Source organism: Rattus norvegicus, chromosome 7 (genome assembly GCF_021556685.1).
Source record: "Rattus norvegicus strain SHRSP/BbbUtx chromosome 7, alternate assembly SHRSP_T2T, whole genome shotgun sequence".
Lineage (NCBI taxonomy): Eukaryota > Metazoa > Chordata > Mammalia > Rodentia > Muridae > Rattus > Rattus norvegicus.
Genome location: NC_141540.1, coordinates 73,582,222 through 73,598,068, shown reverse-complemented (window position 1 = coordinate 73,598,068; position 15,847 = coordinate 73,582,222). Strand labels below are relative to the sequence as shown.

The window sequence follows — 15,847 nt, the reverse complement described above, 5'->3', positions numbered from 1 at the left end:
CTTTTTCTAAGTGAAAAGGAAGTTTGAACTCAGCGTACGTAGAAAGTATCTAAGGGTTTTCCCAGCTGTTTCCTACAAAGCCAGAGAGGAAACAATGCCTCGTGTGCTTTGGTTCTTGCACATTCCACAGCAATATCGACTCCACTACTGGCTCTACAGGAACGTTCTGTCTGGTTCTAGGAACTGTGCATGTGCCTCTTCAGAGGGGTTGGCCCACCTGCTAGGTGAGTCCTACAGTCCTAGCCCCTGCTGTCCTGGAAAATCAACTTGGAAACGCTCATACAACCTATGAGAGCAATACAAAGTTTTGGGCTCATCAAAGTTGTCAAGAAATAAAACATACCTGCGAGGCAAAGCAACGTTTAGAAGTCAACACAATGTTCATAAAAGCCTATTTGATGGAATGTGAGGAGAGGGCCACGGCTCAGTGGCAGAGCTCTTGTTCAATTCCAGAAGTGCAAAAGGAGGGATGAGGGATGACAGGTGCCTCTCTGTCCCCTTTTAAACAGGCTCATGGAATACTATGGGAAAGTTTAGAGCTGTGGCCTACCCTAGCCTCTTGCTGTGCACTAGTGGCTGCTGATGCTGTTCTCAGAACATGTGTGGCTGACCGAGAAAGCAAGTCTGTGGGTGGTTCTGAATCAGGTGGTCACCCAGAGCAATGACAGTAACCCTAGCTTTTTTTCATGGTTGATTTAAACCCCTCGTCTGGAAATTCTTTTTTCAAAAAAAGAAAAAAGAAAAAGAAATAAAAACAAAACGTAACTTTTATAGTTCAAGGATTTCCTTTAAGGAGGAAAAGACAGAGCAATCATTGTGCTTGGGGAATGAGGGAAGGGTTGTTTGTAGCAAGTCTGTATCTGTACAGGCCACTTGTCTGGTGAGTACAGTGAGAGGCAATGGCTCCACTTCCATTCCCGGTGGATCACTTTGGAAGGTTCAGACAGGACAGGTATGTGTAAGCACTTTTAAAATATATTTTTTCTTTTTCTTTCTTTACCATATTGAACACACAAACATAACCTAAGGTCAACTGCAAAACATGAAGTCAGCTCCAAACAGTTGAAAGACTAGTAAGATACAAAGAAACATCGTTCTAACAAAGACAGATCTTTGATGAACTTTTTAATGTGAACTGGTTTATTTAAACAAGGATCCAGGGTAGACCCGGAGAATGTTCTAGTAGAGCATGGCACAGACGAAGGTTAGTTAATACTCACTAGCACCTCACATGAGACAGAAAGATGAAGAAGGTAACACATCACAGAAGGAAAACCACGCACGCGGAAAAGGCACCTGGCAGGAGAGCCCGTGTCCCAGCCCCTCTAGCAAGGTCGTTCTTGTGCACTCAGTCTGGACAGTATTTGGAAGGGAACAAAAACAGTTCTAATCTAAAGCCGAGGCTCCAGGGCCAGCAGCCAGCCTCTTCACTCAGGCTGCTGGTCATCTGCCGTGTGGCTGGGGACTGAGTATGCTAAGCAGGGATATAAGCTCCTTCCACCCTTTGTTTCTCCAGAAGGAACCCTCCCCCAGTTTCAGCAGTGGATTCTGGAAGCTTTTAAGCATTTTAACTTGAAAACACTAAGTAAGAGCAGACTGACTGAATGTAAACAATCAATCAAATGGAAAGGCAGACTCATAAAAATAAAACCCAGTGACCAGTTCATTAGCCAGTCGGTTAAGTCAACATCTGAATGAAGACATTTATACAACATCCACAAGACACACCAGCATAGAGCCACTGCTGGCAGCTGGGGACAAACAGCTCTCCTGTCCTTCCAGCACACTGTATTGCTACCAGAGAACGCAAGCCATGTGCTGAAGTTAAGAAACAACTCCAGTTGGCAAAGGGCCCCAAGCCATGGTGAACCTAGTGTTGTGTCCAGGTGGATGGGAGACAAGACTTATACCCTCAAATCATGATCCTCAAAGCTCCCTCTGTTCTTTCTGTACATTTTGATCTCCGCATAGGAAGGTCCAAATGTGCTGTTTTCCTCTCAGGTCTAGGCACTCTGGAACATCGGACATTAACTCGCCTCCTTCATTTCTTCCCAACTCCATTGGTGACTTTGGACTTGGAATGCCGGTTCCTTCTTCTGGAAGAATGGCTTTCGTTGTTGTTTGAATGCTTCGGTGGGCTGTCCTCAGAACCTGCCCAAAAGAAACCAACACACCATCACCAGGGGCCCCTGAGCTCTGTGGCTGACTCCTGGGATTGGTAGTTCTCCCTTTCTGGCATGACCTGGCTTATCAGCTAAAATCTAGCTCCCTCTAGTGGCCTCATTAATAAATTGAGGCCAAGGGAATCTGACAATCTGTCTGTGCTTTGTGTGTACCAGGCAACTGCCCCGAAGACTGGGGTTCTAAGGAATTGTTAGTCTGGGAATATGTAAGATAGACTAGTCACAACACAGACCAGAAGTGAGTACAGATGAAAGCTTAAACAACGGACAGTTAAAAGTTCAGCCACATTTTATCCATACAACCACAGTACAGATCCCCCTAGTCTGTACTGAAATGTTAAACAGGCTCTGTACGGTCTCTTGGAAAAGATTCTTGACGTCGTAACTTTAAAACTACTAGCAGAGACATCAACATCTTTACAACCAAGGTGCCTGATGCGCTGAGCGACAGCCCTGAGGTGACATTGAAACATCGGGAGCTACTCTTTCCTCTGATAGAGCATGCAGCCAGTCCCTAAGGGAGTAGCTAAGCCTAAGCTCTCTTTTTCTCCAGTGCTCTGGTTCAGTTCTGGATGAAATATTTATCAAACACAGCCACTTAAGCCCACTCCAAAGGCCCAGCAGCATTTTGTCGTCCTTCTAAGTATCTTTTGTCACAGTCCCAAATTTTCTGAAGAGTTTCCCTCTCTCCCTCTCTGTCTTCCCTCTGTTCTTCATGTGCAGCATCACGTGCACACAAATCCCTTCTATTGGAGAACCAGGAATGCCCAACGCTGATTATACAACCTGATGGGACCAGATAAGGTCAGTCTGGTGAAGCCCCTTGCTCACACAGGTCACAGACTACAGGGTGCTGGGAATCAAGCAGAGTTCACAGCCCCAGATCTGCAGAGTTAACTCTAAGTAAGCATGGTTTGTAAAGGGCTACAACCACAGTGAGTTCTGTCTCTCAGAGCCAGTTTGCTCCCCACAGTCACGCTTTTCAGGATTCACAAGACCTTAAAATTACTGGCCAGTGGAGCCCCTTCACTGTCAATGGTTCATAAATTTAAAAATTTCAAAAAAACCCAGTGGCCCCAGATTATTACAAAATGGAAAGTCTTCCTTCGGGTGCACAGCTCTCTAAGCACTCCATTCACTGTGAAAGCCGAGAGCCAAGAGAGAGTGCTCCTGTCATGGGGACTGAGGCAACGATACCCTTCTGCCTGAGGAAAGCAGAGCTCAGCACAGTCTCATCTCACAGAGCACATTTCCGCCTGTATTCTGTGAGCACTGTGTGAAGTGACAGATGAGACTTGATGAGTAGTGTGAGACCCTTCAATATCTTCACCGATACTTGGGAGATGAATACTGACCCCCAAATCTCCACAGTGGGCCTGAGGATGCAGAGGACTCAAAGTTTTATACAACGAACAAGATGGCTGTTACCTTTTGAGCCTTTCCCGTGATACCAAGAGATCTCTGGACTGTAAGTGCCATCTTCGCACTCTGAATAGGTCTAGAAAAAGACAAAGGTTTAGTGGGTAAGCTTACGTCAGTCCTGTGAGGAATAGATGGATAATAGTAATAGTAGTAGTAGTAGTAGTAGTAGTAGTAGTAGTAGTAATATAATAATAATAATAATAATAATAATAATAATAATAATAATAATAATAATGAACATAAACCCAGGCTGAGTGTGATAGAGCTTTACCCTGTATTTCTCAGCTAGAAAACCTAAGATCTCTGCCAGACCATACAGAATTAACCTTCTAGAAGGCATTAGCACTGAGGCTGGATTTTAGCGTGGGCAAGGCCCTGGGTTTGATCTGGATGACACACCCGCACAGATATCCAAGCCTAAAGTTTTGAATAAACGATGAAGCCATTATCTTTATTTAAACAAAGGCAGGGCTGGGAGATAGCTCAGTCAGGAAAATACTTTCTGTGAATGCCTGACACCTAAATTTAACCCCAGAACACAAAACACAATCAAAAAAGGCTGGTAGAGTGGCTAATGCTTATAACCAGTGAGAGGCCTTGCTGCTAAAAAAGAAAAACTGGACAAATGCCCAAAGAGGAACGGCACCAACACCAGCACACACAGGGTAATCCCCAGGACAGCCGTAGTGCTGAAGCCCAGTCACACCATTCTCTGTTTTTTTAACATTTATTTATTTAATTTTTTTTAAAAGATTTATTTATTTATTATATATAAGTACACTGTAGCTGTCTTCAGATACACCAGAAGAGGGCATCAGATCTCTTTACAGATGGTTGTGAGCCACCATGTGGTTGCTGGGAATTGAACTCATGACCTCTGGAAGAGCAGTCGGGCGCTCTTAACCGCTGAGCAATCTCTCCAGCCCTATTTATTTAATTTTTTACTTACTCACTTTACATCCTGCTCCCTGGCCTCCCTCGGTTCACCCTCCCCCACAATCCTTTCCATCCATTCCCCCTCCCCTTCTCCTCTGGTGAGAGCCCCTCTGGGTATCCCCCAACCCTAGCACCTCAAGTATCTTGGAGGGTAGGTGCATCATCTCCCACTGAGGCCAGACATGGCAGCCCAGCTAGAGGAACATATCCCACAGACAGGCAACAGCTCTGGGACAGTCCCGCTCCAGTTGTTCAGGACCCACGTGCAGACCAAGATGCTCTCATGGTACATACACACGTCTATTTTAACACAGTACAGCTGGGGAGCCTAAACTAGGACACGTAAATAAGTTAAAAAGACAAAAGAGTCAGAATAGAAGAAAACCTCGAGATTGGGTTTAGTGCTTTCCGAGTTCTACATTTGTTTTAATTAATTTTTTAAATTTTATTTAAATAACTAAGATTTAAACCCTTTGCAAAAGGAGGATAATAATATTGACCAGGCCAGCCACAAGCAAGCACAGCTGTGTAACAGTTGCACATCCTGACACCTTAAGTTTCTATATGGTAAAACTGGCATCACTCCCTGAGGCTCCTATGCCATATCTTTCCTTCCATGTGTGTGTGTGTGTGTGTGTGTGTGTGTGTGTGTGTGTGTGTGTGTGTGTGTGTGTATGTGTGTGGGTGTGTGTGTTTGTGTTTGGGGGAGGCTCCCTGATAGGTCTTTCAAATGAAGACCACCTCTGTTTCCTCCTCTACCTTTTCCCGGTGTCCATAGTGCTCTGCATACCAAACCATGCCGTACAGACACAGGAACGTAGTGAAGGCCTGCAAGACAGAAAGACACAAAGCCTTTTATAAATGACAGCACATACACACTCTCCACTTCCCAGGAATTGGATTTCTGTGAGAATCCAGAAGACCTGTCTTCGGTGCAAGAGTTCAAAATGTTTGGATGTGATGGACATGGGACAGTCAGGAATGGGTCTGACAGACTGGTGCTGGGCAGGTCATATATACTCCATTTTTAAGAAGGATAACCCTTCTTAAGGTGGGACCAGACATAGGGCTCTACCCCATACCCATCTCTCAAGAGTAGAGACTCAGCTTAAGGAAGAGAAGTTCTGGATAGAAAATTCTCATGTAGCAGCTTCACGGCCATGCCTGGGAGCGCCTCCTTAGGGACTGAGAGCAAGGACAACACTACCTTCACTGGTCCTGGCTTCTCGGTGCCAGTTGCCCCACTTTGACCCTTGTTGCCATTGCTCTTACAGACAGGAAAGCAGAGACTGAAAGTATTATACAACAGCCTGAGTGAGATGAAAGGGCAAGTCGGGGCTACCCGGAAGCCAGGTGTCTGCGTCAGAATGGACTGCTCACCACGCCTGCACACACCTTAAGGGAGACCGCTGTAAGGGTAAACGTGCAGGCAGTTGGCCCACTTCATGCAGAGCTTTCCCATTCTCACAGTCAGCAAGTGGATCAGAAATATTTTGAGGAAGAAAAAAATGTATTGGTACCGTACATGAAGATTTTTCAATTCTCATCATCATTCCCTGAAAACAAGTTGCACAGTATTCATGTTTTACCTACATATGATTCAAATGCCATAGAAGGACATGCGTATACTTTGCAAGTATGAGCACAAAGCTACTGTGGGATTTGATGGCTACTGTCTTTGTATTTCCCAAAGGGAGAGCATGGAACCCATCAATCACGACTATTAAGAATCTAAAATTTCAAAATGTGTCAAAAAACTTAAGTTTAGGAAAAGTTTCTGGCTGCCCAGACTAAGTGAAAAAGAACGGAGAGAACAAGAGGATCAGGAGAGAGGGAGGTATTTGGAGGACAAGGAGGCACCAGAAAGAGAGAGACCTTCTACTCAAGGATGTAAGTGAGATAGATAAACAAAAGCAACCAAGCAAAACAGCCGGCACGTCTAGAACACTCAGGCCAAGAAGTCCTTAATACCCGGTTTATTTCACACGATTGCCGTCAATTGTCATTATTACCTAACACCTCACCCTAACCATGGGGACAGGTATGAAATCACAGTGAGACCCTCTCACCCTGAGAGGATAATTTTAGTTCTTCCTGAGAACCATAGCTCTAGATTGAAAAGCCACTCAGAGATTCTTAAGTCACTTCCCATGTTAAGGGAAGAAGAAACGAGCTCAGCAGAGCACAGCTTTCTTGATAGGCTGAGTCTTAGTTTTAAAATCTAACCAGATACAAAGTTTATGTCTTTACATCTAACTCCTTCCCTCCATGAAGCTCCTTAATCCACTGAGGGAAAATAAAAGCATCGTCGGAACAGCACACTCCAGCCATGCTCACTCTGCCATCGTCTGGTGGGTGAAGCACAGACAGTAAAGGGGTAGAACTGTGAGCCCCTAGCCTTATGGCACGAGCCTAAGCTCTGCCCCATTCCTTCATGTTGGCAACATCTGCTGAGTGTCTCTGAAACTAGTGCCCTCCTAAAATCCCCAAACAATGTGTCTCAGTGCTCCGGTTGGCTACCTGCTTCCTTATCAAGGAGGTTTCCATAGAGGCACAGTGAACATGAAGCCCAATTCATATTGCAAACGAGCAGGTCTCTATATGATGTCTTAAATATGGAGTTTAAAAAAACAATTCCTAACCTCTAACATATTCTAATATTTGTCCAATTTTCTCATATACTAACATTAAATTTGCCATTTTTCATGGGAGGAAAATGTACCGTGTGATCGCCTGTGTGTGTTAGGATTTTTACAAGGGCACAACAGGATGTCCTATGCTGTACGCTGGGAGAGGGAAGCTTGGCCTCTCTTCCCAAAGCACTGCCTGCAGAATGAGCTTGGGAGGAGAAGGTAAGGCCTCTTTGGTCTGCCAGTGCAGATGCTGACCATCAGAAGGAAGGCGTTCAAGCTCTTTCCTTTCCTCATCTCCTGAGCTTGTGCTGTTAGGTTGCAGCTGGAGTTCCCTCCAACAGGAAAGAAGGCAGAGCCAGCTGTGCAGAGGGACCAGGCAAACACAGGCAGGTAGCAATGGAAGGGCGCTTATCATCATGATCATTACACAAAAAGCCTGCTGTGGTTGCCAAATCTACTACTTCACCTAGGTACAAGAGGCCCATTTTCTACTTGGTTCAAGAGACAAAAGCTTGTAATTTATGGGTTTGCGATCATACCTGCGGAAATCTAGACAAGTACCCACTTAAAATGTCAAAGTCTGGATTTAAAATAGCAGTTGCACAGATTGTGTTTACAGAGGGACAAGGAAGGGAGAATAGAGGACTCTGGAATGAAAGCCAGGCAGTCTGTGCCCAAGGGTGGGGCAGTAGTGAGCATGCAGAACCCAGCTTAGCACTCACAGTAAGGAAATGAACATTAAAATAGATGACTGCTTGATAACTTTATTAGCCAGTACATGAGATGCTTGCTTTCACGTTAAACTCAAGTTCTGTGCATGGTGGCTTGTCAAGGAAAGGGGATAAATAGGGGCTTTGTTTCTCTGAGTACTGTGGTGTAACTTACTGCTCTCTTTTTGAATAATGATCATCTCACTTCTGAGTGGGAGATCAATCTTGCTCTTTAGTAAAGGTTGTGGTATGGAAAAGTGTTGAGAGCCCATTTCCATTCTTTTTGATTATAAAATATGCATGGTAGCAAGGACCTGCTGCTATGCCTTGGGTCTTGAATGTCCCTTAGAGGTCCATTTTAACCTGGTTCATAGCTTGCTGCAACTGGGAGGTGGTAGGAACCTCCAACGTGAAAAGTCCAGTGGAAGGTCTTAGATCACTAGGGAACTACTCTTAAGGGCGCTAATAAGTCTCTGCTTCCCATCTTTCAAAACCCCACCATGTGAAGGTCTGCTGTTTTGCGTATGAACTGGGCTTGTTCTCTTGCTACCACACCTCCACTGCAACCTCCTTGGTAAAGAAGAGGGGCAGCAAATAATTCCTCTATGAACACTCTTAAGGACTCTATAATTATGTTGTTCTTTAAAATAGTCTGAGAATTTACTGAAGGGAAGACTTCTTATTTAATTAGTGTAAATCCCATCATTTGCCTAGTAGGAGGCAGTTTCTGTTTATTGAAAGGTTAAAATGATGTTATAGTAAGTGTATCAGACACCTTAATATAATTAATAATGTAAATAAACTTATCAATGACAAGACCAGATTTATATATAAAATGATAAAACTGGGGATTATATTTCATTTTTTGGTTGACTTATGTGTATATGTATATTGTATATGCCTGTGCCCAAACATGTCTGAGGAAAAGGTAGTTGTGGGAAGTTAAAGAATCTAAAAAGGGAAATGAGGTAAGAGAGATGCAAGAGGGAGGAAAATCAACAAAAATAATATTTGCAAAAGCCCTAATAAAACCTAATCTATTTCAACTATCAAAAAAAGAAAAGAAAAGAAAGGAAAAGAAAAGAAAAAAGAAGAGGGGCAGCAATTGGAGCACTGAGACTCCCTTCTCCGGGGATCGGGGATCTTCAGAGAACACCGACTTCAGGAACAGGTCAGAGCCTGTTCCTTTACATCAGGCCAAGAGGCAATGTGCTAACACCATGGGGTCAAATGATTGTAGATTGAAGCCTCCAAAGCTGTGAGCCAAAATAAACCTTTCTCTTTGAACTGACCTCAGGTATTTTTTTACAGTAATGCAAGCTGACCAGCTCAGGGGCCTTTCGTCAAGCTGAGTCCTCTCCATGTCTCCCATGCCTGTCTTCAGAGTCTCACAGACACCTTATGGACACCATGTAAGCTATACTTGGCCTCTTACATCTAACTGCTCCATGAAATCCCATCCTTGGCCAGCATCTCAAGTCTCTATGGAGTAGCTTCTAACTGCTTGTATAATTCTTGGCATCTCCTGGTCCCACACAGCGACAGTTTGGGTCAGGTCCCCCTTACCCAATTGAGCAAGCCTTACCCAATGCTACAGAGCAGATACAAATTCCAGTGAGGCATGAAATGGGGCAGGACATCTTCATCTGTACATTCAATCTCAGCTCAGATTGCTTATCTCCCCTTGTCACAGCTGCTCTCCTGTGCCCTGACCTGTTAGCACAATTTAGAAACCCCAGAGTTGCCTTCAAGTCTCTTCTGGGTAATTACTAGGCAACAGTGTCCTGTCCAGTTATCTCGTGAAAACAACTAACAAACCAAACTAGCCCTTTCCTTGTACTCCACCCCTCTGCTTCACTTCCCCGTCACTGGTAAACCAGATCCCAGCAGCACACTCCAACTTAACGCTCTCCCTCTAGACCCCATTCTGCAGAGTATTTCTCTGGGACAACAATCAGACTACATTATTTCATCATTACAAATCCTGGGAGAAGTAATACACATATGCTTACCCATCCCACGTAGGCAACTCCTATTCTCCGTCAGTGTTCCCAGTTTGCTCTCGTTCCCCAAAATAGGCTGCCATTCTGAGGCAGTAGGCACTCCTCACAGTCCCATGTCTATACAAGTTGATGCTTTGCCTCTCCAACTCATCCTTTACATACCTGCTGAGATTCCTGCGTACCAAGTTCTGTGCTCGTGACAGTGGGAGGCAAAGGATGACTAAGCTTCTTCACACAAAGTACAACACTGTGGAGGCAGATATAAACAAAACCTATTCTGTCTGCCACACGGGAGGGCATTGGAAGAGCCAGGTGTGACGAGCTGACTGGCTGGTCCATGATGTCCTGTGGTAAGATGCTTCCTCTCTCACAACTGCGGGCACACTGGCTTACCTTCTCCCTGGCCCCATGGCTCTCCTATAGCAGATTAGGTAAGGAGCCCAATGTAGGCAGGTCATAGTCCAGTCCATACCTAAAGTGCCATGCCAGAGAACGATTCAAGACCAGAAGCAAAACGTCACATGCACTTAACCTTCTCCTCCCCAGACCCCTACTCCTTTTTCTAATCTTACCAGAATAGAAAACTACAATTAATTTTGTTCTTTAGTTAATTAGCTAATTAATTAACTCTGTACTTAATTACTTAATTAGCTCTTACTTGGAGCTACTGCCTGTTACTGTTCAAGATCAAAGAAGGCAGACCAAGGTGCTCTGGTGAATTCAGGATTTCTAACCAACAACATCCCCCACTTCCAAAAGATAAAAAAACAAAAAACAAAAAACAGACATTGAAAAAGTAACAACAACAACAAAATACACCTTAAAGAAAGTCAAAAACATGTGTATAATAACAGAACAGGATGAAGCTGGTCAGATGATAAGGGACTCTATAGGACAGAAGGGCTGCTTTCTCCCTCAAACTGGAAGGGAGAGTGACTAGAGACAAAAGGGAATGCGACAGAGCATAAAAGACTTGATGGCCATGACAGCTACTTGGGATGAGTGCACAGAAATTATACAAAATGTAAAAATAAAATCTAAGGTCAGGGAACACTGGATGAAATTGTGGCTTCTGCACATGGTCAGACCACTGTAGTCTTGAGCTTACAACATCTGTGGTTTCTGCAGAAGACCTGAATACAATTACGTTAGTCATCATTCCAAGGCTTCAGCCTAAAAGGTGAGCAAAGGACAGAAATATGAAAGGATGGAGCTTTGGGCTGATGTCACTCTGGGCTTCTTTCTGCAGAGTGTGCATCTCCCTAGGGGTAGGTGTGTCCTATGGGCAGAACACCTGTGGTCTGACTGCCTCCCACACTGTGATGACAGTGTGTCTCATACCCAGGTATAGTGACGTGTATGTTATACTATAAAAGCCACAGTGATAGAAGGAGAGGGCATGGAAACTGTCCTTGTTGCGTCTTCAAAGTCTTCAAGTTCACCTCATGAAGACATATTCCCAGAAACTAAGAAACACAAAGATGGTGCATCTGCTAAGGGCATGTTTGGAAATGGCTAAGATGACCCATTTCAGATGCTGTATGGCTGTGTTTTATTCTTAAACTTTTAGACTAGTGTCCAGTTTTAAAAATGTCTATGAACTTCTAAGGAAAACTTGGTGCACAAGGGAATGTTGTTTTAGTATTTCTATTTCCCTTGGAAACAGCTAGGGAGCTCAGCTGACACTCTGGGGTGCGAGAGTAAGAACTTACCACACAAAGAAGCCAAAGCACCACGTAGAGTATCTGGGTCTTAGAGAAGAGATCTTGTCCAAATTTGATGCAAACAATGGCTTCCAGGAAACCAATGACCCTAAGCAGAAAACAACAAGAAGGTCAGTGTTAGTTCACCTTGTTAGAGCGTGCCATTGCCAGAAACATGCAATGGCTGGGTCACAAATGGTCAAGATTCCTGCTCCAGACACAGGTAGCAGGCACTCCTCAAAAACCCTTCCTCCCTACTGCACTTGTGATGGAAATACTTTCCCCCTCTTTTCTCGAAAATTATAACTCGATCCTTTTTTTAGTATCTAGAAACACCCAGCATTAACCAAGAGTGGACTCACATGCTAAATTAGGGACCCTTTGAAGCACAGAGAACCCACTATGTTTGAGAGGTAGTTCAGTTCTCTGCTTAGAGTGCAGCTGCTTCAGAGCTGGGACTGGAGACCACCTCCTCTACCGTTCTTCTGCTGTTTTCATATAGCTCTTGGCATACACAGGTATTAGAGCCATCTAACACAGTCTGTCAATACTGCATCAACCATATTCTCTCCCAGTCTTTCAAGAGTTTCAGATTAAATATCTTTGTTTTACTAACAATGTAAGCCCTTTATCCTCTCTTGAACTTAAGCAATTTTACTAAGAACAAAACATGTTAACAACATATGCATATAACTCATGATTTCCGTTTAAATTAACAAAAACTATCAGGCCTTTATTAAGGCTCAGAGGTTGGAGGTAAGAATGGATGAGGTTAGGACTATATAGTTAGCTAGAAAGATATCAGACTAAAGATGTTCAATTAATTTAAAGGGTCTATGTTTCAGAACAGAATCCACACAGTCAATTATTGGTGAGTGAGTGGCTTGGCCCCTCTGTCTACTGGCAGACACGAAGAACAGCCATCATCAAATACATGGCTGGCTCTAAACAACAATAGACTAGGCTCATTTCAGCAAAGCAGAAAAATGAACAGAAAGTCCTTTTGGAAAAGAGCTTGGAACTCTTTTTCCTTCTGTCTGTATCTAAACAAAGTTAAATGATTGCCATCTGAAATTAGAGAACACTGCTCTTTAACAGCCCCTCCCCCAAGAAGCTCACGATGCATGACTAAGCGTCATTTAAACTCATAAATTCTTACCAAAGACAGTATTCCAGTCTGGAAATCTAGACCATGATTTAACCCTAGATTGCAGTCAATTTTTGGTGCTGGTAAGAGTCACCCTTTTGCTGGGACGTTCTAAACAATGAGGTTGTATTCAAGCATGGCTTGTGAGCCAACTGTCTGACTGGTCATTCTGTTTTCTGGTCGGAGTCCAGCTGCTGCTAGAGAACTTGTTGCTGTGGGCTAGAGCCTGACTCCTCTCCCTTCTCCTGCTGGGACACAAGTGTGACAATCTTCACTGAAGCCACACGGGACATACTGAGCATAAGAGAGTTCTGATTGTTCACTCAGATTTGAGTCCTTTTTCAAAAAGTATGATGTTTTGGTTGACATGTAAAACGTCCTCCTCAACAAGCTTGTATTTGCATACTAACAGTTAGTCTCCAGCTGATAGTGCTGTTTTAGGAGGCTATGGAACCTTTAGGACATGGGGCCTCAGCAGAGGAAGTGGGTCTCTGGGAAATAAGCCTTGAGGTTTATGGCTAGCTGCACTCCATGTCCTCTTTCTGCTCCCCGGTCCACAGAGAATGTGAGTTCTTGCTGCCAGAGCCTTGTCACCCTGTGTTACCTGCCTTCCCGACCACCGTAGACTCCACCCTTGAAGGATGAGCCAGAAGAAACTCTTTCTCCTTTAAGTTGCTCTGCCATTTATTGGTCACAGCAGTGAGAAAAGTAACTAATACACACACACACACACACACACACACACACACACACACACACACACACACACAGAGAGAAGCTTCATAAAATAATTATAGCCATCATGAAGTGAAAATTATAGGAGGCTATTGTTTTCAATTAAGCTGTTGCCCTGTTGCCTCAGGTCCCGGTAGAGTAGGCTAAAAGTCAGAGGGAGTCACTCACTCGTGCTGAAGAACTTCCATGTCACCGAGCAGAATCCAAGATAGGTATTCACTTGATTTAAGAAACTGGGATTAGAGATTACAAAACTGAAAACTGTGCCAAATCAGCCAATTTCATAAGCAAAGGAGATTCTTTCTCCCTAACCCTACAGTGTTCCCCAATTCTAGAAAACAGGAGCACTTATGATCTTTAATTAAATTATAATTTGTCATTGACACCTGCTTTGGCAGTTTTCTATTCTGCTTCATTTTTACTTTATTTTAACGTTATTTGTGCAAGTGTTTTGTCTGCATGTATGTCTGTGCCTGTGGAGACTACAAGGGACCAGTGCTGAAGATCCAAAGCTGCAGTATCTTCATGACACAGGATAACAATGGGATATCCGAGAGGAGTTCCCGTGAGGATCCAGTATTGAAAGTGTAGCAGAAGCCAGAGGCCTTGAAACAGATCCGTGACTCATTGCAACGAACATTTGAAAGTAAAGATGGATGGACACGCCACAGCTTCCATGACAAACTTTCTTTTTAAATCTATCATATTTTACTTTATTTTGGTGAGAGGTTGCAAGGGCAGAGTGGATATGGAGGGACGGGGAGATGAATGGGGTTGTGATACATGATGTGAAATTCACAAAGAATCAAAATAAAGTTAACAAAAGGAAATGGGCTTGGGGATGCTGTCTTTAGGAGGCAGTCACTGGCCAGCTCTTGGATACATCCAGTAAAAATCAAGCTTGCTCCAAATGTGGCTCAATGTTGTGGTGGTGGTCTTATTCTTGCATGGTAGGATTAATATTTTCTAGAGTCCCTCAGACCTACCGCCCGAATTCTAAAGTGGGACATGTATACCTTGAGAGGTTCCAGGCTCCTGGTGTGCTTTCAGTTTCAGGGACTATCAGCAGGAGCTGCTACACTGAGAGAAGCAGGAAGCATCCACAGAGGCCTCCCTGGTAAACCAGTCTAGTCTGTGGGGATCCTGGTCTGGGACACGGCAGAAGAGATTCCAACAGAACCTGAATATTCTCCAGTCCAGGGCAAAAAGGGAGATGCTGCACCACCTACTGGGGATTTTTGGTCTTATTTTATGTCTCCTTTATCTTCTCTTGGGCTAGTTCTTACTCTCTGTTCTGACTTTTACACTTTTGGGTTAGTTGGTTTGCCTTGGACTCGGGGTGACAGAATGGATGGATGGACATGAGCAGTGGATGGATAGACATGAGCAGTGGATGGATAGACATGAGCAGTGGATGGATAGACATGAGCAGTGGATGGATAGACATGAGCAGTGGATGGATAGACATGAGCAGTGGTTGTTAGTGCTACTCAGCAGTAACACGGACAGCATGTGTAATAAGACTAGCAAGTCCAACAGCCCGGTAACCTACACTCTGAAGAACTCTAACTTTCCTATAGCAAATCTCCAAACATTCTGTGAGACTGAATGACCCACACTTGGGGTTGACTGGTCTTCCCAGGGCACTTTTGATTCCCAGATAGCCTGGGCAGTGGTAAATGCCATCCTAGGTAAGCCTGGACACTCAGATCAGATTGGATACATCTTGCATTGGTCTAAAGCAACTTCCAAACTGACCCACTGTATGGTCCACAATGGACAAGGTGGCCAAGTCCTGATTGTGAGCAGATGGCCTCTTCATGGGCCTGTAAGCAGAGACCCAGGAGGCCCCTCTGAAAACTCTTTTGCATGACTCACAGGAGGAAGAATCCCTCCTTCCTCCACATAACCATCTTTATTCCTTTTCTCCCTTCCTTTCCTCAACATCCACATTCACTACCCCAGTGCCCACCACCACAGACTCACTCTGTCCCCTTGTCCACATCTCCCCTATCCCCACCCCCACTCTTCCTTTCACTATTACAGATCTCTACAACTAGAAGAATCAGAACTTATCTCCCTTTAAGCACTAACCCTGATTCCTTAATTTCTCTAAATGATTTTATTTTTTTCAATCACCTCCCCGTGTGGGACAACTGTCAGAAGATTTTCTTCATACCCTTTCCACTACTGAAAAACAGGGAACTGATTCTCACAAAAGCAGTTGAAGCACTTCCAGAACAGCTTCAATGACGAATGACCAGAGGGTAGAGGCAATTGCCAAGAAAGAGACCCCAACAACGCAGAGATATGTAGGTCACTCAGTGACTACCACAAGGTTCTGTTAGAAGAGATGAAACGGGTAGCCCGAAAAC

At 44.1% G+C, this 15,847-nt stretch overlaps 1 protein-coding gene across 2 annotated transcripts in view; it reads right to left on the bottom strand.

The window, feature by feature from the left end:
• Positions 1 to 1,108: 1,108 nt before the first annotated feature.
• Positions 1,109 to 15,847, bottom strand: part of Ptdss1 (phosphatidylserine synthase 1) — a 62,365-nt gene continuing 47,626 nt past the window's right edge. Inside the window, exons 10-13 of one of the 2 annotated variants that reach the window (NM_001012113.1) lie at positions 11,600 to 11,699; positions 5,301 to 5,369; positions 3,612 to 3,681; positions 1,109 to 2,151 (exon numbers count right to left, since the gene is read on the bottom strand). In NM_001012113.1, the coding sequence (NP_001012113.1) occupies positions 2,042 to 2,151; positions 3,612 to 3,681; positions 5,301 to 5,369; positions 11,600 to 11,699 (349 nt within the window). In that variant the 3' untranslated portion in view covers positions 1,109 to 2,041. The remainder of the gene's footprint in view (positions 2,152 to 3,611; positions 3,682 to 5,300; positions 5,370 to 11,599; positions 11,700 to 15,847) is intronic. The other variant, XM_087556916.1, reaches the window with a different exon arrangement.